This window comes from Haliaeetus leucocephalus, unplaced genomic scaffold (genome assembly GCF_000737465.1).
Source record: "Haliaeetus leucocephalus isolate CR32 unplaced genomic scaffold, Haliaeetus_leucocephalus-4.0 Scaffold339, whole genome shotgun sequence".
In the NCBI taxonomy this organism is placed as follows: Eukaryota; Metazoa; Chordata; class Aves; order Accipitriformes; family Accipitridae; genus Haliaeetus; species Haliaeetus leucocephalus.
Genome location: NW_010972775.1, coordinates 24,345,760 through 24,373,531, shown reverse-complemented (window position 1 = coordinate 24,373,531; position 27,772 = coordinate 24,345,760). Strand labels below are relative to the sequence as shown.

Sequence of the window (27,772 nt, the reverse complement as noted above, 5' to 3'; positions counted from 1 at the left end):
CCGGCCCCGCCCCTATTTAAGCGCTCCCGGGTCCCGCACTCGCCCTTCATCTTGCCGGGGACGGGGGTTTCTCGTCTCTTTTATCTCTGACGGTCCTACTCCTCCAGGGTGCCGGTGGTGCCCGCTCAGCCCCTCGGTGCCGGACCCTGCCCGCCTGGGCCGAGTGTTGCTCTCTGCCCGGCCGCGAGAAGCCGTCCCGGGGCTTCCTCGGTGTATCCAGCCCCGTCCCATCCCGAGCCGGGGAGAGCTGGGTGCGAGTACGGAGCCCCGAGGCAGGGGTTGCCCAAGTCCCGCCGACGGTCCCCTCCCGCCCCCCCCAAACCTTCCCCCTTGCCCCGCACAGGGGGCGAGCACACGGTATCCATAGGTAGGGGCAGCCCCAGGGGCCCAGGCAGCCCTGGGTACGGGGCTGTGGTGTAGGGAGGCAGACAGGGGGAGACGGGATGAGGGTGACGAGCACAGGGAAGGTGATGTTGGTTTCCCATTTTTCCCACAGGATGATTCTCCTCCCAGCACCAAGCTGCCCCCCCGTTTCCCACATGTTAACAGTTCCCTGACATGAGTCCTGGGGCCAGAGGAGTCACACATCAGGGCAATGAGGATGGGGACAATGGCCCTAGTGCCCCGTCACCTCCCAGCAGCTCTCCCAGCCTGGTACCAGGAACCCCTGCTGGGGCAGGTGACTCGTACCTGTGGTGGTGAGTAGCCATGATGGGGTGGCCCCTGCCCTTGGGCTCTGGCTGGGGCCTGGTGCCTACTCCTGGCTGGGTTTCTCTCACTTGTTGGGAATCCGGCAGCTAACAAGGCGTCGCTGCCCATCACCATCAAGATGCCAGGCTTTGACCAAGGAGCTGCCTGTGCTGTTGGAAATGCCGATGACTCAAACCCCCTGCTGGGGACATCATCTGTCGCCTGGATCTCCCAGTGCTTTTTCTTGGTCCCACAGGTAATTGTCCACAGTAATAACACTGGCACAAAAGCATGCGGTGGGGCATGCGCGCTGTGGATCCATTGGTGCTGTTAACAACGTAATTGGAAACACGCAGACGGTTGGGTGTGAAGGTGAGGGTACTGCAGCATGGTTGCAGGAGGCTCTGTTACAGGTCCCGTGACTGAAGCAAACAGCTCAGGTTCATGTCTCTGCCCGCTCATGGCAGCTGCTAGTGCTCCTGCATGGTGTGACCGTTCCGCTCGGGTGGATTCATGCTGTTGCTTCCTGTGCTGCTGGCTGAGGCTGTGCGGCAGTGTCAGCCGCACATAGCTGTGCTTGGTATGAGCCACGGCCAGGCTGGCAATGTGTTCCCAGGCTTAATGCTTCTCCTTCAGTGATCTTAGATGTCCCCAGGTGGATGCAACTGCAGCTTTATTTTGGACAATCCCAGAATCGGGTATTTCCCCTGGACAGCTCAGGATCCCAGCCACCTCCAGCCCCCTGATGCCAGAGGGCTTTGTGCAGTTCAGGTCCGGTTCATTTTCATCCAGGCACAGCACATTTCCTTCATGTCAGGGACCACCTCAGCATTGCTCCTGGCACCCCAACACAGAAATTGTCCCGGTGATTGATCCCATTAATTCTTTATACTGCCCAATATAGTGGCAGTAGATCACAGTCACTGCTTTCACATGGACAGTCCGTAAGAGCAGGCACCGCTTTCCCTGCCAACAGAAATGGCACTTCTCCTCTTGGGAGGCAGAAATACCCTAGATCTTGTGTTCATCACTTTGGTTGATCAACATTTTCACTTGTCCTGAGGCAGGGTTGGGTGTGTTTCAGGGCCCTGGGGGCAGGTTTAGAGGGTTTTGGGGGTACTCAGCCAGGGTCTGGTGGCCAGTCAGAGTTTTGGGGCAGTGTTTGCTGGCTCTGGGGTAGGGTTTGAGGTAGTTGGGGGCCACAAGGACACTGCAGAGCCATAGCAAATGGTAAGGAGAACACCAGTACAGTGCTAGGCTTGTGGGAGGCCAAGCAGACCACAGGAGCATCTACAAGGACCCTGCCGTTCACCCTAGCTGAATCAAAAGACATTTCTGTTAATTGAGAGTAAGACACCATCAAGGGCTGACTTGTGCTAATCCTACTAGGATGGGGCTAGAGCGTTCTGGGAGAGTGGGAAGCATGAGTCCTGTAGGGTGCTACAGAGCCACAGGGAGGTCCCCAGGGTGGGGGCACACAGTCATGTCAGGAGGTCCACACCTCCACCATAAGTGTGTTGTGTCATCCATTGTTTCCTCAGACCATGGCCAGTCCCCCAGGCACGAGAAAGCCCAGGACTGACTCGCAGAGGAGGTGGGAGACCTCTGGAGAAACAGTGGTTTCCCTGGTGCTGGTGCAGCCTAACCATGCTCGCTGATGGCAATGCCTGCTGCCACCAACACTGTGCCTGGGGCCCAGCTGTGTGTTCATGGCTGCTGCCTGCAGTCAGGAGTTCACACAAAGCCCATAGGGACAAATTACTTTTTACTTAGATGTGAATTACAAAGGCAAATTTTACCAGGAAAGAAAGACAACACACTTTGTACTTGTAGCTACTCCCATGGTAAATACAGTGGCATAATGGAGCAAGCAAAGCTAAATCACCATTAAATTATAAAAATATATATAATTAAGTGCTGAGATTTGATCTTTTAATAGAGCGTTTCCTTTAAAAAAACCCTCCAAAGTGCCATACTGTTGCTCAGCTAAAGTAAGTAGACTCTTTTCCCATGTTAAAGATTATTTTCAAAGAACTGAGTTGTTTTTAATTTTTGCCAAAACCCTGTTTTTTTCAGTAGGTGTAGGCAACAAGGGAATTATTGTAAATCACATAGTAAAGATGCTTTCCCCACAGGTACTACACAAGCCTTTAACACCTCATTTCCTTGTCCCTGAATCCAAGCTGAAATTTATCTGGAGACATTGAAAAGTACTAAAAGTATTAATTTCAAAAAAAAAGAAAAAAGGGGAGGGCAATCAATCCCTGTCACTCAAGAGCTTGAAGAGTACAGCTGCGTTTTGCTAACAATCATTTTATAATGTTCCACCATTCTTCTCATCATCCCCTAATCTAAGGAATTCATTTTTTAAGTCCTTCTACAATATAGCAAATTCAGAGGCAGGGAAAAAAAAACCAACCAAAACAAAAACAACCAAACAAAAAAAACAACCCACAAAAAAAACCAAGGCAAGACATTTATCCCATTTCAGACCTCTTTGTCAGATTTTAGTGGAAATCCAGTTCTGAGGTATCTCTTGTTTCAGACTATCTGGACCATAAAGATCTTTCTTGGGTTTGGCAAGTAATTTTTGTTACTGGGTTGGACCACACATACACCAACATTAAAATATGTTTAAATACAGTCTAGACATCAGCAGGTTGAAATAAATATTTGTTTCTGAGAGGACTGCAGAAACAAATGGAATGTAGCCATTTCCAATACTATGAGTGTCTTTCATGAGAAAAAAAGATCTAAGCTGAAATAACTAGCTCAGTATAGATCAGAGATAAAGCAGTTCAATTAAACCCAGTAATCTGAATGAACAACACAAGTGACCTATGAATAACTTGAAATTTGCAACTAAGAGCTATGTCCCTTTTTTAAAAAATAAAAATGTTAAGAAAAAAACTGGGGGCAGAGCTAGAGCAACTGATGAATTTAAAGGTCGGATTTCTTTTTTTTTTTTTTTAAAGAGTCTCTGCATTTTTATTGGATATAGCAGAACAACCAGCACCACCACCATGGTGAAAAAAAACCTCTACAAAGTAGCAAAAGAAATGGGAACTTGAGTATAGGTAGAAAAATGTAACTTTTTAAAAGCTAACCTGTTTAAGATAGTTCTCTTCCCTTTGACAAGTCTGCAGGTAGAGCTTAACATTTATTGCATCAGATACAGATATATATAGAACATTGCTCTAAACTGGAAAAAAGTTATTTTTTACATTTCAAATGCTTTGTAAGCAACATTAAAAGTTAATATGCCGCAAGAAATTTTTTAAGTTTCCCCTCTCCTTCCCCAAAAGGCTTCTTTTTAAGCCCTAGTAAATACATTCCACAGTCCCTCTGTTTAAGGGGCCATCTGTAAATTATTACAGTGTAATAAACAGAAACAAATCAAGAAAAATGAGACACTAAAGCTGTTCTATGTGGCTATAGTACATAATCACAAATAGTTCAGCAACCATTTATGACGCTTACTGATTCCGCAGACCATAGTAGTTCTATCTTGGGAATTGGCCACCGCCACCACCGCAAACTCACAAACAAATGGGTAACCTGGACTTTGACCATTTTTTTATTTTGGCCTTTGCTGTTAGAGAATAATTGGAGTCCAAACACAATCTGCAACCTTTTTTTGCTTTCAGGAAGAGGCAAACCAACTGCTGTACAGTGCCAGCTTTCTCTTTGCACAGGCAACAAGAATTCAAGCCTCATGAAGCACACAATTAGGCAAATAAAGCATCCAGATGCCCTAAGTATACTAGAGTATTAGTTTAATCCCCAGCGCCATGTAAAAATACATTCTAAATTAACTGCTTTTCAGGGGACCTTCAAAGTTGAAGATAAAAGATCATAAATAAACAAGAAACCAACTCCCTGCAGACTCAGTCAGGGTTATCGATTCACAAGAGGTTCTTAGTCCTCCTTCATGATACATTTGATATACTTTAGCACAGCATGGGCATATACTGATACATAGCTAGGTCATTAAAACTTGTATGTGCAGGGTTCTACTCATCTCCCCTTTCACAGACTTGCTAGCAGAGGTCAGTTACTTCCCATAAAATTTCTTATTCAGAAGAAAGATCAGAAGGTTGACATTCACTTTTGCTCTGTCAAACAACTTCATGACTGCAACGCCTTCATACTGCAGCTGCAACAGATCCTGCCAAAGAGAATACCTTTATGAGCAAGGAGTCCTCAAGAGCTTATAAAGAATATACAACACCCTGTCGTACAGTAGGTTTTTGAGGAATATCTATCACAAAGTACATGGCATAAGATAGAAAAATGAGAGACTCATTAAAGATCCACTCATACTGCATGAAAAATAAAGTTGCTCTAAGGCATTTAAGATGTTAATTTTTTTAATCTATGTTTATTAAAAAAAAATTACCAAAGAGGGCAGAAATAGAAGACCATTCTAAGAAAGCCAAATTTCAGATTTAGCCACCTCCAGGCTTTTCATTTGCACAGTAGCTATAAAGTTGTTGTAATGTTTAGAAAGGGTCTCTTATGTGCCTAATTATATTATGTACCCAAGAAATATTACACCATTCCACAGCATCAATTTCTAAAATTCTTCGTTGCCACAGGTCTCAGTGAGGTGGTTTAGAGCACTGCAGTCTAGGGCAGAGTAAGAAATGGCATCTCTGTTAGGACTATGTACACAATGCCAATTCAGTCTCTCAGGTGTTTATGTAGGCAGTATTTCTAGCTACACTTTGCTCTTGTCAGTGATGCACCTGACAGAGCAATAGGACTCCCTGCACTGATTTATCTCAGCAAGAAATTTCTTTCAGCAAGCCTGCTCTTGAACAATACATATTGAAGAAGGCATTCATGTAGTACTACTGCAGGGAAATGTTGTGTGCGTTCCAAAATCCAAATCTGGCTCCTGCAGCTGTCCAGCCTGGGTGACACTGGAGTAAAAAAATCATAAAGCTATTTCTGCTGCTTTCTGTAAAAATTTTGGCAATGGCAATGCAAGTCTTTTTAACAGATGCCACTGTTAATGCTATACTTGTATGACCAAAGGCAGTTCTCTCGTTGCTGTCCTCTCAGAACATCTGCTTTTTCTGCAAAGCAGTGCTACAAACACATAGTGGTATAGCAACACATGTGCCCAAGGAGCAAGTGACTGTGGGTAGCCCCATGAATCAAGAAGTTCATGACCAGCTCCAATGGATTAGGACTGGAATGAACTAGGGGAGTCCTCAGAACACATGAATAGCATGCGTGAGGCAGCTGTCCCTCCCAGCAGCCAGTTAGGTGGCATGGACTTCCCACAGGTGCTCCTGCACACAATCTGTTTTGAGACCCCTGAGGCATCCACGATTAACAAACCTAAAAACAGCCAAGCTGGGTGGGAGGTGGGTAGAGACAGAAGTGGAAGAAGGGAAAAGAGACGCCAGGCATAACAGTACTGGCGTGGGAGGAAGAATGGGGAACCGTTTGGGAAAAGGTCAGTCAGTATGCCTGTTCCAGTAGCCTGGCCTAAGTAAAGGTTGAAGACTCCTAAGACCTGTATATGGCTAAAGAAACAGGTAAGTGTAGGGTGGCAGAAAGAACACCAATATGTGATGACCAGCTAAAGCCACCACACCCAAGCCCAGACCACTGCCACAGACTCCTGATCTCTCTGCTGTAGCACGAAGTTGTTGAAAATGCATGCATTTGTTCTGTGTGCATACATGTAAGTGTAACTAAGAACACAGACTAACATCAGGCTTTCATTAGTAAAGAAACAAAAGTAGTCTGAATCCTCCATTTGCATTGCAGCTGTTTTCCCTGCAACAAATGGGTTGTTTTTGAGAGCATTTTTCAGATTGTTCGGGCAGAAAACATGTCTTTATTATTTTTATGAAGAGTCTGGCAAGCAGAACTTATATGCCACTACTAAATAGGACGGTTCTTACCTGATAATGTAACATAAAGGTTTCCATCTGTACCCCCATGAATTTTGCTTTTACCTCGAAATCTCCTACTTCTTCTGTTGGACTGATTTCAAATATGACGTTTTTAAACCTATGAAATTTGAGAAATGAAAACCCACAGTTCATTACTGAACACGTAATTCCTACTGAAACAGGGAGAGAATATACAAGATGAAACCTGAAGATAAATTTCTAAGAATTCTGTTCTTAACTCTTTATTCTATATCCCCATTTGGAATGAGATCATAAAAGCCGACAAGACTCAATACAACAATGAATGGAAGCCTAACAGATTCTACATCTGGTAGATCACACCTTCACACAAGCATAGTAGGAAAGACAGTAATTTAGCCCACGCAGTCTAGTCTACTTCAGTGCTGCACATCCATCCTCATTTAGTGCACAAAGTACAAAATATGATTCAGGGTTGAATAAAATTCTAGTAACAGGCAGATTCTCTATATTCCACAGAAAATATACCAGGTTCTCAAGGCTAGCAAACTGCAGCTGGACAAACTCAAGCTAGCATTAAGTTGATTTTTCAACAGTGAGAGCTATTAACCATAGTGGCAATTCACCCGAGTAGGTACCCTTCCATGACTGTAGGGGTGACAGGGAAGGAGTGTGTGGGAAGAGGTTGTCATGTTTAAATCCCATTACAGTTCTCAATCAAAGACCTCCTTTGCTTCAACCAGGAAAAAAAAGAATTAAAAAAAAAAAAAAAAAAAAAGAGAGAGAGAGAACTGCCAAGTGATCACTATGCAAGGTTTCCTGGCCCTAGGAATGCCAGCCTGGATCACCGAAACAATTTCTTCAGCTTTAATAGTTATGTCTACCAACAATGCTAAATTCCAAGAACAAAACCTCAAGACAATCTGTCACTATCTCAAACAAATCTCAGAGCTTCTGTTCTTCAATTGCCAGCACCTAGACTAGTTCAAAGAGAGACAAGAATTCAACATACCCATTTTCCTCTTTCTCCGAGAAGGTTATTTAGCTCTAAAGAGTTTTTAAAAAATACTCACTGGTTAACTTGCAGGTCCTCAATCTCTAAAAGCACTCCCTTCTCATGAAGTCGAGCTGCTGTATATTTTAGAGAAATCTTTTTACTGTTTTTGCCTTTCATCTCCCGAGGTTTCTTAGAGACTCTGAAAACAACAACAAAAAAACCCCAAAATTAAACAAGATGATCAGTCAAACGAGTAGAGAGATTTCAGACAGCAAACATTTAAGCCTATTTGGATGAGGGGATAGAACCAGTACAGCTAATCTACTGCGACCAAAGCAGCTGATAGATTATGTGTTTCTACTAGTGATTTTATCTGTAAAGCACTTGTAGCTCAGATCAGATCTTTGATTTTCTACTATTTACCAATAACACTTACACTACAGGAGAAGAAAAAAACCCCAAAACATAACCACATGGTACTTCACAGAAAACAGCATCATCTATCATTAGGCAAAGGGGATCTGGTGACAACTGACATGGAGAAGGCTGAGGTTACTCAACAACTTTCTTGCCTCAGTTTTCACTGGCAGTTGCTCTTCCCACATCTCACTGGGGAGGAAGACACTTTTTCTTTTTTTTTTTCTTTCTTTTTCTTTAGGAAAATCTGAATTATCTTGCCCTACAACTGACTCCATTTGGGATAAAAAGAGGACAATTCATGATCAATGCTTTCCTTGTAGGTAACTTATGTTATTTTCATTCTCTGCTCCTAGAAAGGATGCCAGGACAGACTGACTGAGCAGCAGGTGCATTATCTGCACAACCTGCTTCATTCCCACTGGACTCTCTAAACTCCCCTCTCCCAGAGGGACCAAAATTCTTTCAAATATGTCTTTTTGACCCCACTCAGGACACTGCTCTCTCCCCGTATTTTCCCACCACTACTAAGACCCTTTCCCTAGAACTATTGCTGCAGTGAAGAGCTTGGCCAAGGAGCTTTGAGCAGATCGCATTACGATTCTTAGCAACAACATACACGGTGTTTTCTGTAAGAAGCACTTCTAGGGCCACAGCATGGTTCTGAAATACTTACTTGCCCTTGCTGGCCAGGTTATCCAAGCAGGTTTTGATGTAGCTTTTGTAATAATCCACTTGTTCCCCATAAAAAGTGGCTTTGGAGTTCAAGGCACTGTATGTCTGCTGCAGCTTCACCAGCTCCGCCTTTCTTCTCTGACGGTATCTACGCTGATTTCGGATATCCTACACCACAGAGAAAGACAGGCAGAGACTTAACAGTCACTTGAGCTCTCCAGTTGCTCAAGCCCAGAGCACAGAGTATTCAAAATGCATCATTTGGTTTTGCTTAGTCTTGCTTCATGCTACAAGCTGTAGCCCTCAGCTGCACTTGCCCCAGTTTAAGCATCATCACTTCTTCTCTGTGTTGACTATTTTTGGAACTAACCAACTCTACACAGCAGTTCATTTGAACCTGTTGCTGCTTTCTCAAGTTCAATGCTGTCCTAGTTGCAATGACTAGAGTGGGCACCGACAGTCCGTGATCTAAACGCAGCCAGCAATTTTTGCCACCGCCAGGTAGGAAAGGTATCTTGCACTATAACCACAGCAGCACACAGACATTATCTTTCTTTGTTAGTTGGCCATCTTTAAGTATACGTTACCTTAATACCTGAACAAAAAATATCACATGTTCAAGTCAACTTCTGTTTTCATTTTTGGTACATATTAACAACAGTATGATTAATTCTAATTGGATCCCTAAAGGCAATTATTCACTTTACATATATAACATTTCCCAAATAGTTTTTTGGTAAACATGATATAAAATACATTGTCACCATAGCAATGTACAACAGTATTAGATCACTTTTGCAAGTTGTCCTGGTTTTGGCTGGGATAGAGTTAATTTTCTTTCTAGTAGCTGGTATAGAGTTATGTTTTGGATTTAGTATGAGAATAATGTTGATAACACACTGATATTTTCAGTTGTTGCTAAGTAGTGTTTATAATAAGTCAAGGATTTTTCAGCTTCTCATGCCCAGCCAGCAAGAAGGCTGGAGGGGTACAAGAAGTTGGGAGGGGACATGGCAAGGACAGCTGACCCAAACAGGCCAAAAGCATATTCCATACCATGTGAAGTCATGCCCAGTATATAAACTGGGGGGAGCTGGCCAGGGCGGGGCAGATTGCTGCTTGGGAACTAACTGGGCGTCAGTTGGTGAGTGGTGAACAATTGCATTGTGCATCACCTGTTGTGTATATTCCAATTCTTTTACAATTATTATTATTAACATCATATTATTATCACTATTACTTTCTTCCTTTCTGTCCTGTTAAACTGTTCTTATCTCAATCCATGAATTTTACTGTTTTTCCCCCCCCAATTCTCTCCCCCATCCCACTGGGAGGTGGGGAGTGAGCAAGCAGCTGCATGGTGCTCAGTTGCTGGCTGGGGTTAAACCATGACACAAGTTTTTCTCAGCTCCCCCCTTTATCATTCAGGTATTCTTGAATGGGTACATTTAAATAAAAATAATAGTTAGGATGTCTTTAAGTTATGGGCAAAACTTCCTCATGTGAATAAGTTTGTAGAGGTGCTACTTAAATTAGTAAAAAGGAGCAGAAAAAAAAGATCACACATCAGGACTTCCCTTACAAGCTATAACACCTTTCCTTAAAGTGCCTGAAATTCTGGCAACAGAGTCATTTGAGAAAACAGAAACGTCCTATAAAAATAAAGGACTTCCCAAATGCCAAGAGGTGGAAATGCTGTGGCAAAAGGTAGGCTTTGTGTTTGTAAATTAGCTACTACAAAACTTACTCCTCCTGAAAACTCACGCCAGTTTCACAATGCTGCAAACTGTGGGAAAACTCCACTACGACTACTAGGAAACCACTGATTGGCATACCTTCGCGATGTCATTAATTAGTTCCTGGTATTTATTTTTTGCATTCACTGTCCCCAGTTCTGTCAACTTCTTCAGGCCTGTCTTGATTTTATCTTTTTTTCCTTGAAGATTTAAGTTGCAACCTTCCTTTACAGACACAGTTTTTTTCATCTTATCAGGAGTTTTAGCATCACGAATGGCCCGTTTCTGCATAGCTCTTTGATGCTCTGCTTCCTAGAAAAAGAAAACAAAAAATTACAAGTTCTTAAGCAGATCAATCTTAAGGTGACAAAGAACCAGAAACAGATTGTCTGGCATAATATAGGATAAAAAGTTTTGCTTTGTCATTCCCACACTGACTCCAATAAATCCATGTTTGATGAACACATTCCATGTATGGGAACCAGCAGAAGCCTACCTGCTAATTAAAATGGTCTTCTAGAAAAATAGTTTCTAGCAACTACCAGAGGAGCAAGATTCACACATACAATTTATTTCCATTACATTCCCTCCTTATTATTGTTACACACTGCTCCAAAATCAGTGGAGACAGCTTCACTGCAATACATAAATGCAGATTCCCATGTATACCCATATACATCTAGATGACAATTTCCTACTCTAAAAAGAATGCAGATAAATAACTTCGTACTTGCTCTGAGGTAGCTGGAGTTTCCAAGATTTCAGTCAGCGTCTCCCCTGGTTGGAAGCGTATTACATCAACAATTAAACGTTTTGTGCTGCAAAGAAATCAAGGAGAATGGGAGAAAAAAACTTTTAAACTGAAGGACCTTCAGTACTGTTCTGTTTTGCAATAATACCAATGTTACTGATTTACCTAAGGTCAGATTATAACTGGATGCATGCTTAGGTAGTCATAGCTAGACCAGACCAGAACCCTGAGAAGGACTTTACTTTTTTGACAGTATGTTATCAGAAACTGGTTCCCTGAAAGGTTCATCTACGTAGTACATAGAATTTGCTCCCCAGTAACCCTCAAACAGCAGGGACATTACCCCATACATTCTAAGGCAGCCCCAGTCCTGCCACATGGACCACAGAAGCTGCAATTCCAAGGTGAAAGGTAAAGCAGGTAGCAGCAACAGCGAGTTTTTGCAGCCAGAAAGAGTCTATAACATTATCCATCCGTAAATGCACTTCGGTGCTTTGTAACAGGTATCAGAAAACTCCACAGGACTATTTTCTTATGTGTATGGTAACTGAGCCAAAACAGATCCCTGACTCCAGTCTGGTGACAGACAGGGTCATTCCTTGATCTCAGCTGTGACTTAATCGCAGTAGTGCCCACTCTGAGGCAATTCTGTCCTTGAGCCACAGAATGAAATCAAATAGCACCTTCAGTACTTCGCAGTCAGGCTGGAATTATTTCTGGCATTGCACAAAGTGCATCACATGCACAACTTCCTCATCATCCACAATTTAGATGACTACCAGCACATCTGGTAAAGATTTACTTTTGAAATCAATATCACCTTCTTCTGGCAGGTAGGGAAATACTGATGTATCTTTCGAGAAGCCCAGTTAATTTAAAGTTATTTTTGGAGACAAGATTTTTTTCTGGGACATCACTGGTCCATCTAGGCCAAGTATAAGCTAATCTGAAGAATTCTCAGTTAAACTACCTAGTATCTGAGCAGGAATGCATCAGGGCGGGTAAATATGCATCTGAATGTCAGGTAGCTGCTCTATACATCTCAGCAAGAGGGATTTGCTTAGTACTAATATTGACTCTTGGCCAGTTTTAAGTCCTCCAGAATAAAGAGTCTGGCAATAACGAAATCCCTGACAGTTGGTTGCTCTCTTTCCATTAGGCTAATAACACTTCTATTTCCCAAAAAGGCTGTCTTCATCTATTAAGAGTCAGGTTTGGGGGACAGCAAGTGCAGAGAGAAGGAGACCGCATCATAAACCAAAAGAGGAGAGCAGCAACACCAAAGTACCCTAAGGAAATATTTCCCACAGACAGGGGAAAGCTACAGGGAGAGTATCGTAAATTACCATTGTCTCCTGCTTCACTAACAGAATACAGACATAATCCTCTCAAAGGCTGTGTAAAGAAACTAATTCTGCAGGAGCTAGCAAGCTTAGCAACAAAGCCTTATTCACATATTCTAGACATTTAGTTACCCTTAAAATTTCCATACAGGCAACACAAATACTGATTCACCTAAATTTTACATTAATAGACTTCAGAGTTAAAACTCAATTGTGATGTATACTACAGATTATTTAAGATGATCTTTACAAACTATTCACATGCAGGCAAATTCAACTGCTGCTGTCACACTTGCTCACATCTGGAAAGTTTTCTTTTCTGGCAGTTTTCCCCTCCAGAACCATCCAAGATAGACTTTTAAAGAATGACAAATTCAACAGTGACAAAGAACTAACAGGAACACATTTAACAGCCGCAGCATTGAAAGGACACGGCTACAAGCTCAGTGCATTTGGAGTAACAGTCCCACATTTGTTTAAATTACTTTGATTATCTTATTTTCACATGCAGATTAACTGTGAAAATTCAGTTCCTTGTTCTCTTCAGGAACATACCAGGCAGTTACCCCCTACTTACTTCAAGAGAATCGTCCTTGCATCCATCTCTGCATTCTCATCACCAGGAACGTCAAATTTATTAGTGAGTGTGAGAGAAACCTCAGTCTTTGCTAGCATTTCCCTGTTGGGGTCATTAATATTGCCAGACCCTTCCCCTGCCAAGCAGAAAGAGTTTATAGATTAAATCCTATTCTTTACGTTCTTGACTGCTACAGCTTTTTAATTTTTCCCTATGTAACAGACCACAGAAAAACTACACTGTTTCCTATACAGTCAAAAGGACCCTTCAAAAGCCAAAAACAGCTTTTAAAAAAACATCTTGAGTATGTTACAGATGTTTTCTTCATAAAATTGAAAGGCACCACAAAATCACTAGTTCATATGCCTTAAAGATGTATGTGTATTCCACACTGTATCTCAGCATCTCACTCTTTACTAAGAAGAGTAGCTGACCTGCAAAAAATACTTTTTAAATAAAAATATGACCATGACTCTATGTCCGTGTCCTCATTAGAATGAATTTTGCAAGCTAAGAGCGAAGCCCTTTCTGGCAACTGAGCTTGTAATCTTCTGTTAAACAAAGTAAGCTATCCCGTCAAAAGGAGATTTTCTTGCTCTAATTGTGTCTGAACTTTCATTACAACAGCATTGAACCGTGGCTCAGGTTTTTAGAAAACTTTCGAGTAAAGTCAGTTCCTTCCTCCCCCAGCCAGAAGAAAGAGGATTAAATCCTTAATGTATAGAAAAAACTCTAAAGGAGGGAAAAAAGTTGTTTGTCCAATTGCCAAAGATCCTTATAGGGACACACATCGTTTAATAGACTCTGAAAGGAACGCATACAGATCTCCAGAACAGAAGACAGATCTTTGCAAACAAGCTGGAACGGACAACCCCTCCCCACCCCTTGCCCCCAGAAATGGCTCCAGCACAATGGAACAAAGAAAACGTGTCAAAATACCGCCTGCCTTCTAGAAACTTCTGGAGTGAGGTGAGTGGGAAGAAGAGAAGGAACTACTGGTTTTTTCAGGGTAACAAATTCTGCAGTCTGAGAGAATACACTGGAAGAAATCTGTTGCTGTTTTTTAGAGCACATCCTCCTAAATGACCTGTGAGGATTCCTTAGATAGTTTCTTTATTGCACTTCAAATCATTTAAGGTAATATCACATATTTCTTAAGTACAATAAACTAGACCACCTATTAAGGACTCAATTGTAGGAACCTCTCCGAGATCGTCCAGCAGCTCGTGAATTGGATCATTGTGCTCAGGAGCAATTGCATCTTGATGGTCTAAGAGCAACTAGATGAACAGAAAGAACATTTATGTCGTTAATCGTACATCCTTTTCTAGACAGTAAAATTACATTACTTTAAGCTGGTATCTTTTAGAAAAAGATCTTATTTCACTGAACTCCAAAGCAGCAACATCAACATTCAAAGCTATGCCATTATCACATTCGCAAATACTTTTAAAAGAAACTTAGAGAAGCCACAACAAACAAATTACTTAATCCTATAAACCAACGAGCTCTTGCACACTATACTCAAAAGACAGCTTTCAGCCTTGTATTTGGTAACTTTGTGTTTCAGCCAGCAGCAGAATTTTCTTTGTAAACACTGTGCAACTGAGCAACTGTGACTGATGTATACTTACAGTGTGTGTATTGATGATTTCACCAATAGAAATATAAATAACTGGTTTAGTGAGAGTCACCAAGTCAGAATATTCATCAATATTAAATTTATCCTGCAATTCAGGAACCTCACAGGCAGCCTGAAAAAAACGTCTGCAGAAAAAAAGGAGGAGAAAAGAAGAATCAGTATGACTCAGAGTCACGTGATGCATCAAGAGCATTAACTCCCCATGACGATCCCAAGCATAGTTTCTTTTCTTTAAACTATGGTACATTATGGCACCCTACAGTTTGTCAGCTTTAGTTTAACACATCAGAAGTCATCTAGTAAAGGCAGTTATTGACATTGGTATTGACATTGGCTTATTTTCAGCATTCACAGGACTGGTCTATGCCTCCAGTGACCTGTTCACACGTCCTCCTGCCTCCACTGCAGTAACACCCCTTGCTCCCAGCAATCTCTGGTTTTCTTTCTTCCAAAACAGGAAAGGTGTTAATATCACAATTCTTGAACAAAGGCCTACTTCAAATATATGAACAGCTAAATGCCAACCTGCTTTATTCCTGAACACCACTGGCTTTTCATGGAGAGCCAGTGTTCATATCAGAGAGAAGAATGTATGTCCATTCTAGTTGTCCACATCCAAAGTATCAGAATAAACATGTGCAAAAGCAACCTTTATTCTGGAAACTCCCAAGTCTAAATACTTGACTTCACAATCTCATTAACATACAATGTATTGTTCATAAATTCCAGGTACACGTTTTATGTGCCATTGTCAATGATGCTTATGGCAGTCTGGAGTCCAATCTCTTATTTTCAACAGGCAGCATATTTGACAGAGATAGAGTTTATCATATTTAAAATTTATTATTATCCCTTTTTACTTGCAATGTTACCCTCTGCCAAAATTCCCAACTTAATTAGCTAAGGTCTTCTACCTGAATTTCTGGTATGACTGCGACAGGTATTCATTAATGATGCTTAGGTGTGCATTGTCTCCCATGAACATCTTATTGGACGCAGCATGCTGCAACATCTTTGCAATGGAACCAAGGTTTCTGCGTTGATCCGTGGTCAGCTGACCTCCAGCTGAAAGATCAATGATGTCAAATGCATCTGGTGCGACAATGGCTGGATTCATGTAGCGATAATACAGTAAGTTGCCAACAATCTGCAAAAAGTTGAGTAGAGAAGAAACACATCAAGAAACAGTGGTATAGGACCCAACTGAATTTTACTGAAACTACCCTGACTGTGCTTTGATAAATTCTTTTCTTGTAAGCCAGTGGGCCCTTCCAAGCTAAAGGTTCTGCTGTGCTGCTGTATACAAGCACACACTATCCCAAAGAATCTACAGTGTAAAAATAATTTAAAAAAAAAAATATCATTAAGACACAATAGGATGGTCAACACAAAGAGGGAAGACTGAGCATTACTAGTCACAGGACAATACAGCAGCAGATATTCCTATGCATAAAGATTTAAAACTTCAATTTATAAAAATGTACAGACAGGAGATATTACAAGTTACCAATGGACTACTTGTATCAGCATGAAACAATCTATCAGAAGAATTAAAAGTAACTGAGTTAGTCTAACAGAGGGCAGAACAATCATGGTACAGAGGAACCCGGTAGTGCAGTTTCAATATGGAACAAGAGCTAATTCTTAAGAGAAGCGTGCAGAATCGGCTGCCATCTCTGACAAAGCAAAAATGGTGAGGAAGCATGACACACCAAGGAGCTAAACTGAGGAAACTACTTTCCATTCCTTCTCCAAAGCCCTTTTCTCTTTCAGACTAATTCTTTGATAAGCCAGCAACATTTCAGGCACAGACCCTCAGTTAGCAAGAGTAACTGAGAAGCCATTTAATCCAGAGGTAAGAAAATCAGAAGTACAGAAGACGAATGGCATTTGATGCTTCAAAATCCAATTTACCTAGTCAAATGTGAGCAGCAATAAACTTCAAGGAACCAAAAATAAAGGTGTCACATTATCCATATGTTCACAGATATAATTCTAACCTGTATTTGATATTTTGCCAAAAATAATTCCAGCAATGAAAAGGAATTAACCCAACATGCTTATGTAAAGCAATAATTCTCACACCACATGCTCTAGCATTTTCTGGTGGTTCACAGAAATATGCAGAGGGTCAGCTCACTGAATCTTGGCTTTGCCTGCTTGCCACATGACTTAAATGCATGGAAGAGATCGGGGTCTGAACAAACAACTGAAAACAGAGAGAAAAAAAATCTAGCCGTTGCTGAGCAGCCCCAGAAATTACTAATTGCTTTCAGTGAGGTCATGTTTTTGACAACTGTTTCATGCAAGCCCCTGCCGTACTCTCACAGATTATGTCATGGGATGACAACAGTCAAAGCTTTTTAGTAGCAGTAAAAAGAAAACATCTGTGAAAGAAACTGTATCAATAACTTCCAAACTTGCAGGGGGAGAAGAACAGTATACTACATGGGTAGCTTTGGATGCTAAAAAAAAAAAATTAAAAAAAAAAAAATCTATGCAGTCATGTGGACAGTTACATTGTTTCCACAAGGATTAACAAAAAGTACAGTTGTCCACCTAAATTTACAGATGGAAGAAATTGATTCACCTGCATAGAAAGAATCGATGTCTCAGAATGGGAAAGCACAGAACTAGAAGAGAGAAGAAAACAGCATTCAGATTGTTAATTATTTTGTAATGAAGCAGAGGCAGAGAAGTTTTAAGAGACATTGTCAAGTATTCCAAGATCCAAACTCTGTTTTATTAACAAACAAAGCAGTCGTGGACATAAAGGCCTTCACAATTACCAAAATCCATAAAAACAAAGAAATTTCAATCAAAACCCGAAAGCTATACTCATCTGAGAGTGCTTACTATTAGGATCCTTTTAGTTCTCCAAACCTACTGAAATGTAAAATACAAAACTGACTAGACATTACGCAAAGTGACTCTCTACATGCCACTGTCAAAATATCCTAGAGCATTACAGATAGGGGAATTAGGAATAACAGAATTTTGCATACAGACTTTTTAACTTGACACTGTCTCTTCAAGAAAGGAGCAGCTGGCTGTGATCATACCAGCAAAACCAAGGTTTACTTTCTAGGAGCAACAGTACCCCAAGTCAAGAAACCTAAAAGACCGACTGCCCAAGATATTAAAAGCAAAGCAGAAGCAACAGGATACCTCCTTCTGAACAATGTATTACATCATATGATGTATATGAAGCTAACAATCAAAAGTCCAATGTGAAACATTTTCTATCTGTAGAAGTAAATAAGTAAGCTTTATATAGGTTTATATGCACTCCTCTCCACACATACAGCCAACAAAGGAGAAGAATGAGATGTGCTTGCCACAGCCAGTTTGGCTGACAATTATTCACAAAGGTGTTTAGATCCTCACCTTCAGAAGCTCATCCTCACCAGCATCGGGGAACTTCTCATGCAAGGAGTCTTTTAGTACCTTGGCAATGAAACGCATTCCATAACTTCAAGAGAAAGAAAAGGGCAAATAAGACTGCTGCAAGCATAAACCCACCAACAACTTCCCAGGGATAATACTGTGGTACACCAGACTCACGGGATTTTGTCCACTGAACTAACAATGGCAGACAGGAACTTGTCTGTCACTGTCCTCATGTTTCTGATTGAGGCATCCAGGCGCGTCCTCACCTCTTCGTGATTTAGAGCTTGTTCAGGTGTAACATCGTATGGCAGTTTGCTATTTGAAAAAGTCAAACATGTGAAGGTGAATATTCCTCAAGCTAGCATATTTCAAGAATTTCTAGCTCGACATGGAAACAATTATATTCACTTGGCTGCCAAGAGCTGTGCATTGCCTTCAATTAACATTTTAGGCACTGGAAAAGCTGAAGTCTTCTTATTTTACTTTCTCTACTCTCCCTTACAATGGCCACTGTGAGAAAAGGCCCAGTTAACTCAAAACTGTATCTTTTTTTACAGCTTGCACACTAGGCAAAAAATGCCATCTATGACATGTAGTGGTAATTCAGGCTGCAAATAAATTGGTGAAAAAGCAAGCTACACATTTGAACATCAAGATAATAAAAGCTTGGACAAAAGCCAGAAGCTAGAATAGCATCCATAAAATTGCTATAACGTGCTATTGGCAGGAAGCAGTACCAAACGAATAGTTATATTTTCTCCATCAGCTGAAACTACTGCATAGTATTCCAGTGAAGACAGACAGATGAAGAGGATAATTCATAAAAGCATCTCCTAAATCTCATGTAAAGAGAAGGAACTGAACACACGTCTTCACCTGCATTTTTAACACGTCCAGAATTTTGAACCAGGCATATGGCAAGATATATGACTGGACATTGCTTTGAATGGGAAAACTCACTCATCTGTATGGCTTGGTTTGGTTTTTTTTTTAAGTATGTTAAAAAAAAAAAAACAAAACAACTCAATAGAACACAATAGAAACCTCAATTTCTAGCAAATCACATGCATTGGAAGAAAAAGAAAGCAGAATGACAAAACCATCTAGCACAATCCAATTGTCATCAGTGGCTGATATTAGAAAGATGTTACGACTAAAAGAACTGCAATGTCATGCTTCTCCTCCAGCAAAATAGGTTTTGTTGAGTTGCAGATAGTACTTAAGTTTGCACAGGCTATATATGACACTAACAGAGACTGACACGGAACCAATTCCCAAATACTTTTTCTTACCATGATTTCTTTTAGGTTAGAGGGCATCTCATAGCTACTTATCAAGTCCACATAGGCAAACACCAAAGAGCATTTCTTCTTGCACCTCCTAATGAGATTCCCTTTCAATACCCTCAGCACCATCACCAGAACATGATCTCTAGATCTCTCAGACAAAAGCCATCTTGAGGAGATGGAAAAGCTGGTATCATTTGGACAGATGCATGCAGTGAAGCCAAGGATAGTTTGGAATGATTAATCGAGCAGTGCAAAGCAGCCAAGCAATGTTTAGAAAAACACAGTAGTAACAGTTCCCATACCTGGCCTCACCAGTTTGAGACTCCATCTGGTTAACCCAAGACTTGTAAATGTCCACTGGATCGGTTTTGATATTGAGTGATTTGTCATCGATGATTTCCTTCACAACTGGTGCCAGGATCTGCCTCAGGGCATTCTGACCACGGGCACCACGGTTGAAACTTACCACCATTTTAATAACAGTAGGATTCCCAGTCACAATTTCATGTATTTGGTCTACTTTTGATCTAAAGAAGAAAGAATCTATATGAAATATGAGGTACACATAATTTTGTCAGCTTTAGATACATTTCTCAGCATAAAAAAAACTGTTATAGAGCATCACCCTCACAAAACAGATGATGGATTTGTACTAAAAATCTCAATACAGCAATAAACTACAACACTGTATAAGAACAATACTGGAACACTTCAAGACAGATGAGGCAAGAAACTTATGACCTCTGTTTGGGTATTCCAACGCAACTTGCCATGCAAACGTACATTCTATTTGAGAGCACAATTCAAAAATACAAAGGAAACAGAGCATGTTTTATGTAGAGAAGAAAAAGAACAGTAGGTTTCTTCCAGTGTTTAAAATAAGAAAACAAGCCAATTTTAGTATACCACTATGTGAAATACAACAGTAGAGAATGAAGCATCTACATTTCCTTAGACTACTATTCCAAGCATGAATTTAAGGGGAAAAAAATCTCTTTTAGGAGTTGTTATTTGTTTCAGGGCATATACCATCTTCATGCTTTTCAAGCATTCTTCAGAATGCTTTTTGAGTAGTTCCTCAAAGATTTTTATTACACATTCTTCTTCACAGCAAGTTGTGTAGCTCTGCATTGTAAAGAACTGAAGTCATGTAACACTGAGCTCCTAAAGCCCAACGGATCAAACAAAACATGCCTGAGGACAGACAGAGTCCCTAACACTTGACAGTAAATAGAAGTGTCAAACAATAAAGCCTCTCTATTTCAGCCTCCTCAGCAGCTTTTGGAAATCCAGAGAGCTTAGTGTTAGTTCTCTCCTTGGCTTGTAAAGCCCGAGTTTGCTGTTTGTTGGAGGTGTTTATAACCAGACACTGGACAAGTGAGATTAGGCTGAATTTTAGGATGACTTTACATCAGATTAAAAGTAGCTGCCATGTTGAGCAGTGAAATCTTGACTGAAGTAAAAAGCCCTCGTCCTCAATGGACATACTTGACTCTTCCTTTATAGACTACATTAAGAACAGATATGAAATGGGAAGAGGACAATGAAGGGACAAGTTAACATTATCTGCATATAAGCATGAGACATAACATGAAAACTGCCTCAATTCGAGAAACTGTCAAAACTGATTCAACAGCAAGAACGTGCTGTACGCTACCACATACTTGATCTCTTCCTGCAATGCTGTTTGGAAAAGCCGCAACAACAGGTATTCCTCTCTTTGATTGGATGCATAGTTATACAGTGTGAAGATGACAGAATCCATGAACTTTGTGGATTTGTTTTGAGGCATCTGAAAAATCAGCTTGGCCAAGTAGGTTGGGTTAGTCTACAACAACAAGAAAAATTACTTAGTGTGCATGTCCACAGAGGCCAGTGTTGCTAAGAACTATGGTGGCTCAAAACTACAGTGCATAAGCAAAGAATAGGCCAACACATATAAGCCTCTATGACAAGAGGTTACTGAGCAGTGTTAGAAGCTGCTTACCTGAAGTAAGTAGAACAGATGCTGATAGGCTTCCAGCTTTTCTCTCTTCTCTTTGCTCAAAGCTTTCAAACCTCCTCTTTGTTTGTTCAGCATCATCATGTCAGAGAGCTGTTCTTTGTTCTTCTTGGTAAGTTTTTTGCTATGAGAAACGACATCCTGGAAAGAAAGAATAGGGACAGATTTCACTCTTAAGTATTTTATAACTAGCGGTATTGGAAAATAGTTGCATCTGAGAGCTCACTTCTCTTGTATGTGGAAAGGCAAGGTCAAGATATGCCTGGGACAATTAAAGTGAAGCATTACTTGCTATGGCAGCAATTTCTCTGACTGAAAGTACATGTTCTGCTTTGTGCCCGACTTCCTGCATTTGTCCAAAAGCCTAGAAGGGTTAGTGACTCTTGACAGCAATTACTACCAGAGCTGGCAGCAACCTGAAGATGCTTAAAATTGTTTTGCTTTTTAAATTGGGCTTAAAACCTGAAAATCCTGTTTCATACTCAGCTAGCTTGCTACCTCAGCATACTGTGACAGCAATGGCACTTTTCACTGCAGGCACCAGCCTAAAAACTGCAAGCCTCCTTCCGAGATTAATTTCACTACACCAATTGAGTTTTTACACTGGGAAGAGCCTAGTGTCATGCCATCCAGGACCAAATGAAAAGTTGACCAGAACTTCAGCTGGAAGAAAAGGCAATGCTGTATCAGCAAGAGGGTTTTTTTGTGAAAGTAATCATGTCAGCCAAGGGATAGAGGGGGCCTCCTTTAACGAACAAACACCAAGTGGCATAAGTGTCTCCTGCCTCTGAAATCACCCCCCTCGCTCCAAGCGAAACAGAGCAAACCAGAGTTCTCAAAGCCTTCAAACACACAATCTGTCACATTCATTAGCTCAAGATAGTCTGGTGTTTGTCTTTTTTAGCTTCAGCTCTTGTTTCTTCTCCTCCTACAGTTTTCTCTCTAAAGATACGTACTAAATTAGTGGAATGGAGTAAGAACATACTGGGAGTAAAATCTGCAAGTCTGGGGCAATGTTTTCCACTGGGCCTGAGCAAGTAACATCCAAGGCAAGGAACTCTCCATGTTAACTACCGCTGGGCTCAGTTCAATCTGTAGTTGGTCTCCCATCAGCACATTGCCTACCTGCAATGTAATTTTGTTTTTCACTAGCAGCCCAATTTTGATGTCCATAAGATTGAGGTCATTTTCCAGTTGCTGATTGGATCGGATCAAGGTTACAACTTCCTCACGCAGTTTCATTAACTCAAGCTCCTCCTGAAAATCTTGGTCACTCTGATCGAGCAAGTGGACAAATTTCCGAACCACAGCCATAGGTGGGTTTTCAGCATTAACTAAAAATAAGCAAGAAAACAGGGGATGGGAAACAAGAGGTAAATATATGCCTTATCTATGTTTAAACAGCACATCAAGGAGTAGCCAGAATAAAATTAGCACCACCATGTCTAACAGCTTCTGACATTTTGAATTTCTTGTTTTGAGTAAATCATGAGAGAAGCAAACAGTAAAGAACGAAGTCATTATCAGCCTAGGGTAGTCCACACCACCAAAGTTAACTGCAAAGCTACGGTTCTGTTTTTCAGCAGCAAGAACAGCTGGAATCAAGTTTTCCTTCAGCCTCAAGAACTACCTACTCTCTGCACTGCCCTACCAACTTCATCCCACTCACTCTTCAAAACTGCCTTGATGTTATAGATCACACTAGCAACATCCCTTGCAAATAGAGATTCGAGGCACATCAGTTTTATTCTCTTGGCAATACTTACTGAGGGTTTTGTAGTCTTCTCGTGCTTTGTTTGCTCGGATAAAGGCTTGAATTTTTATAACATCATTGATCTAGGATTAAAAAAAAAGGAAAAGATAAGCACTTGACCTCATTCTGGAAAGAGTACAAAAGTCAGGTACTGAATTAATTTAACAAGATAGCCTCTTACGTGGTTTCTGAAATACTGCAGACGATCTCTGTAACGTTTTCTGGCTTGATACATCCTGGTCATTGATTGAATCTACAGAAGGGTAACCAAAATACTCAGATAAAAACCTTTCCTACAAAGTTCACTACCCAAAAGGTTTACCAAAAGAGTCATCAGGGAGCCTTCACTACCTTAACTACTTGGTCCTTTTGTGCTCGCAGGTAATCCAAGCGGATTTGATATGCCTTCCTCTGCTTGTAGCCACGCCACTGGGACTGAAAACAGAAAATAGGCTCATTGACGTAACTTTTCTAATTAAAGAGAAGTAATTACAAATTTGAGCTTCCTTCTGCTCCTCAGCTTCTGACTTCCCTTTTGGCTAAGTAAAACGTGAGGGAGACATGCTTATCTTATCAGGAGATACACAGTGTGAAGCATTAACTATTTCACCAACTGCAGTCACAAGAGTCTTGGAATTACCCCATGAAGACCCTGGTCCTTCTGAAGCACAGTTAGAGATCAAGGATATAGCTAAACAGTCAAGTTGACAAAACTGTTCTACAGGAGGATCACATGTTAGATGCTGCTGCTGTCGAGAACAGTGATGTAAGATTATAAGCCTTCAGAGCAGACTCACTGTTAGGAATACTTGGAACAGAAGTTAGGCAAGGGGCTGGACTACACTTAAAGGGAGAGCACGTTATTTTAACGAGCTGGGAGTGGTTTGGGGTGTTTTGTTGTGGGGTTTTTTCAGATATACAGGCAGAACATGTGCTACTTGGGCAGAAACAAACACACATATACTGCTCAAATAATAAAGTCGTAATAGGGTGCAAAGCATCTATTTCATTTGCACACATTTCAGTTACAACACCAGAGAAAGATTTTTTCATTGCTCTCCTGTAGATGTGCCCAACCTCATGCTGAATTATCCCACTATCTCTTTGAGGTCCTCAATCCTCCAAATCCCTAGTCAAATTTGAAGAGGAGAAGAATCTTACTCAGGAATACTGAAAACCATGTCATTTCTCTTCAATTCATGAGGAATCACAGTAGTAATTCATCGCACGGAATTATCACCATAAAGACATATGACACAATTCATATCGCCCTATTCCCAAAACAATGAAGCTGATAATAAAGTGATAGGTAAAGCTTCCTCAAATAAGTTTTTCTCTCTCCAATTCCACCTGAGAAGATGTTATTGATTATATATGACATGGAAAAGAAAATAATATACCAAAAGTCTTTGGGAGAAGGAAATGCCTTTAGGTAATTTGCAAAACAAGGTGAAGACAATTGTGTGCTGTAACTGTTTGAATTGAACAAAAACTGTCAATAAGCTTGTGTATAGAAAACAATTGCAGACTATAAGTTTCAAACATAATTAAAGGATATCATTACCTGAATGCAAGTGATTGCTGGGACTTGTTTCTTCAAAAAATTCATTCTTGAGTTGAATTCCTGGCGAACAAGATATCCTCGACAGCAAGCCTGAAGTTTTGTAATCAGGTTCTCATTGGCCAGCCACAACTGCTCTCGGTTGTATGCCGCGGTGACTCCAGATATAGTGCTCTGGATTAACATTATGGTGGGAAGAAGAGCCAGAAAGAGAATGGAGATACAAGAAACAGGATGATGTTACATCAGCTTTCCATACTGTTCTTATGAGAAACTTCAAAGCTGCCTTTCAATAAACAGCAACACCATGGTCCTGTACGCTTTTATCAACAAGATGAATTTTTCTGAAATAGGACAGGGAGTTTCAACACACACAATCTGATGATGCCCAGTGAAATAAATGAGTTACTAAGCTTGTTAACATGACTATGGCATTGAAGCGTTCTCTCTTAGAGCTGCTTTAAGGATGGGAATGGTAGGAATGTCAACTTTTCAGAGAAAGAGCATGTTTTATCTACCCTACCTGTATCTCCTCCCGTGACAGCTGTGTGTCATTTTGCACAAATTCCGCTGGTTCATCCCATCCTCCCTCTTTGGTCCGCAGGTTATGATAATAGTGATAGCCTCCTCTCACCCAGTGTTTCACCCATTCACTGCCATTGCCCCCTAAGAGCAGAAACTGCAGTGTAAGTCTCAAAAACAGACAAGTATTTTATCTTTCCCGCATACAAATGTTACAGCTAGGAAATCCACATATACAGATGCTCCTTCCTCTAAGCAAGAGAAGGAATGTTTCCGAGTCCCTAATGACCTCATACGAGAACTACCTAAATACAACACATTCTACAAGTGGAGAACATTCTACAATTCAGGTTTTGGTGTTTTGTTTTGGGTTTTTGTTTGTTTGTTTTTTAACCTTAGATCACAAACCGTCCACAATTGCCACCTGTAACACAAGACTTCTCACCAGAAGCTTTTTTACCTCTGGTTCCAATTCCACATGCAATAATCTTGAATTTATTTCACTAACAGTTAGCTACTTAAGGTTTACCTGCTGCCATTTTTCTTCTCTTGACTTCTGACAGCTCTCGTTGGTATGTCTCAGCACATTCTGGAGTGACTCCATATAGCCCAACATCCTGTGAACGCAAGGTGCTCAGGGTCTGGCTAACATCACCATGGTCTACTGCTTCATTAATGGCCAGAATTCCTAAGGAGACTTTGATAACACAAGAAAGCAGGTTATCTTGGCATTCATGGGCTCAGTGACTCAAAGCAAACACAGAACAACAGAACAGAGCAAGGCAACATGAACACCACTTACAGTTGAGGGGGGTGTGTATATACAGAAATATTTAAGTGTATATAAATACAAAAGAGAAATAAAAAACAATCTGACAACTTGCAGTATAGAGGCCTCTTCAGTGCAGAATATCTAACCATATGTGGTACTGTACCTGACAGCACATAATTTGTATATCCCGAGTCCCAGCATAGTGCTGATTTAACACCAATATTTATTTCTCAACAACACAGAATGTTTTAGCTCTACTCTTGACATCCGTTTTAGTTAAGGCAGTTTCTTCTGGCAGAGCCAGTCACAACTTAAAAGAGGTCCTTTTAACAACTAGTACCATTCATCCCTAGTGAAAAAAGACTTGTTTACAAACTACTCCATGTAAAAACCTGACTGGGAAAAGACAGGGGGCAGAGGAAGAGAAAAATTACAATGTGTCTTTCCAGGGCTACTCCAGAACTGCAACTCAAATACAGACACATTCACAAGAGCACAAGAATCACATTGACACAGCAAACATGAAATACAGTAATTTTCAGCACTAGGTAAGACTGCAAAAATGTCTGTTTGTACATGGATAGATAAGGGTACCTGAAGATCTTATTCAGGCTTAATGGCACATATTTTAATCCTGGTTTTGACCAGATGTTCCTTGGCATGGCATTCAAGCTGCTGCCTTGCCAAAATGTTCAGCAGGTGGGAAAATGGTGAAAAAATTGCACTGGTACTACTGGGAACAAACAGTAAGATGACCAGTTAAAGCTCTGCCCTACTCCCCCTCCTTTTTTTTTTTTTTTAGGCCGTTGACAGGGAAATTCATGGACCAAATAATGTCACTAAAAACAACTGAACTAGTCCATGGAGTTGGACAAACTCATTGCATCTTCTGTTAGAGAGCTTTCTGTGAACCTGTTGATTTTTCTCTTTCAAAACATCTACAAATAAAGAATACAAATGTACAAGGCACAAATATAAAAGCAAGCTCATTTCTGTGCCAACAGAGCAAGGACATGAGGAATCAACTGTGCCAGAAACTCCACATATCTGATACACAGATTCATTAAGAGCTTATGTTGGAGGGCAATCTAGTCCAATCTCGTTCTCAAAGCTGGGCTAGCTTCAGGGTCTTGTCTGACCCAGTTTGGAAAATCTCGAAGGACAGAGATTCCACAGTGTCTTTGGACAACCTGTTTCAGAAGGCACCAGAGAGATTCCAGACTCAGATTAAACTTTTCAGTTTCCAGTATGGTTGCCTATTCAAAGAAAAATCAGAATGGACTGACTGTGCATCTTTGGATAGCTTTAAGTATCACCCTAACATCAAATTAGAAGTTTTGGAAGTGGTAAGACAGACACTTTATCAGCACACCAGAGATGAAGAAACAGAATAAAGAAAAATATCAGGTGACTATAAAGAGAGAAAACAATCAGTTTACTAATACTGTACAAATCAAGCAAAACAAGCAGACAGGTGCAAATGTTGAATGTAATGGAAAATTAGAGATTTAGAGTAAATGCAGATAGAACAATATTATGTTTCAAAAATGTATAAAAACAAGCTCTCTGAAGCATGTGGTACCCAGCAAACAAACAGCATATACAGAGAACAGGCCATTAGAATTTATCAGAAGATTTTAAAAACCCTCATGTTCTGTTAAAGAGAAAGCTTCTGTCAGAAACCAAACCAAACCAAACCAACAAAAAAAAAAAACCCACAAAAAAAGCCAAAAACGCATACCCCAAGTTAAGCAAAGAGTAGTA

General features: G+C 40.8%; 1 protein-coding gene across 1 annotated transcript in view; it reads right to left on the bottom strand.

Moving 5' to 3' along the window:
* Positions 1 to 3,736: 3,736 nt before the first annotated feature.
* Positions 3,737 to 27,772, bottom strand: part of IQGAP1 (IQ motif containing GTPase activating protein 1) — a 75,131-nt gene continuing 51,095 nt past the window's right edge. Inside the window, exons 17-38 of the mRNA XM_010572220.1 lie at positions 25,766 to 25,933; positions 25,238 to 25,380; positions 24,718 to 24,888; positions 23,505 to 23,588; positions 23,335 to 23,406; positions 23,167 to 23,236; positions 22,526 to 22,734; positions 21,386 to 21,541; positions 21,063 to 21,226; positions 19,701 to 19,925; positions 18,284 to 18,424; positions 18,107 to 18,191; positions 15,634 to 15,866; positions 14,712 to 14,844; positions 14,255 to 14,357; positions 13,078 to 13,213; positions 11,137 to 11,224; positions 10,506 to 10,718; positions 8,672 to 8,838; positions 7,655 to 7,777; positions 6,612 to 6,720; positions 3,737 to 4,858 (exon numbers count right to left, since the gene is read on the bottom strand). Coding sequence (XP_010570522.1) covers positions 4,745 to 4,858; positions 6,612 to 6,720; positions 7,655 to 7,777; positions 8,672 to 8,838; positions 10,506 to 10,718; positions 11,137 to 11,224; positions 13,078 to 13,213; positions 14,255 to 14,357; positions 14,712 to 14,844; positions 15,634 to 15,866; positions 18,107 to 18,191; positions 18,284 to 18,424; positions 19,701 to 19,925; positions 21,063 to 21,226; positions 21,386 to 21,541; positions 22,526 to 22,734; positions 23,167 to 23,236; positions 23,335 to 23,406; positions 23,505 to 23,588; positions 24,718 to 24,888; positions 25,238 to 25,380; positions 25,766 to 25,933 — 3,107 coding nt within the window. The 3' untranslated portion in view covers positions 3,737 to 4,744. The remainder of the gene's footprint in view (positions 4,859 to 6,611; positions 6,721 to 7,654; positions 7,778 to 8,671; positions 8,839 to 10,505; positions 10,719 to 11,136; positions 11,225 to 13,077; positions 13,214 to 14,254; positions 14,358 to 14,711; positions 14,845 to 15,633; positions 15,867 to 18,106; positions 18,192 to 18,283; positions 18,425 to 19,700; positions 19,926 to 21,062; positions 21,227 to 21,385; positions 21,542 to 22,525; positions 22,735 to 23,166; positions 23,237 to 23,334; positions 23,407 to 23,504; positions 23,589 to 24,717; positions 24,889 to 25,237; positions 25,381 to 25,765; positions 25,934 to 27,772) is intronic.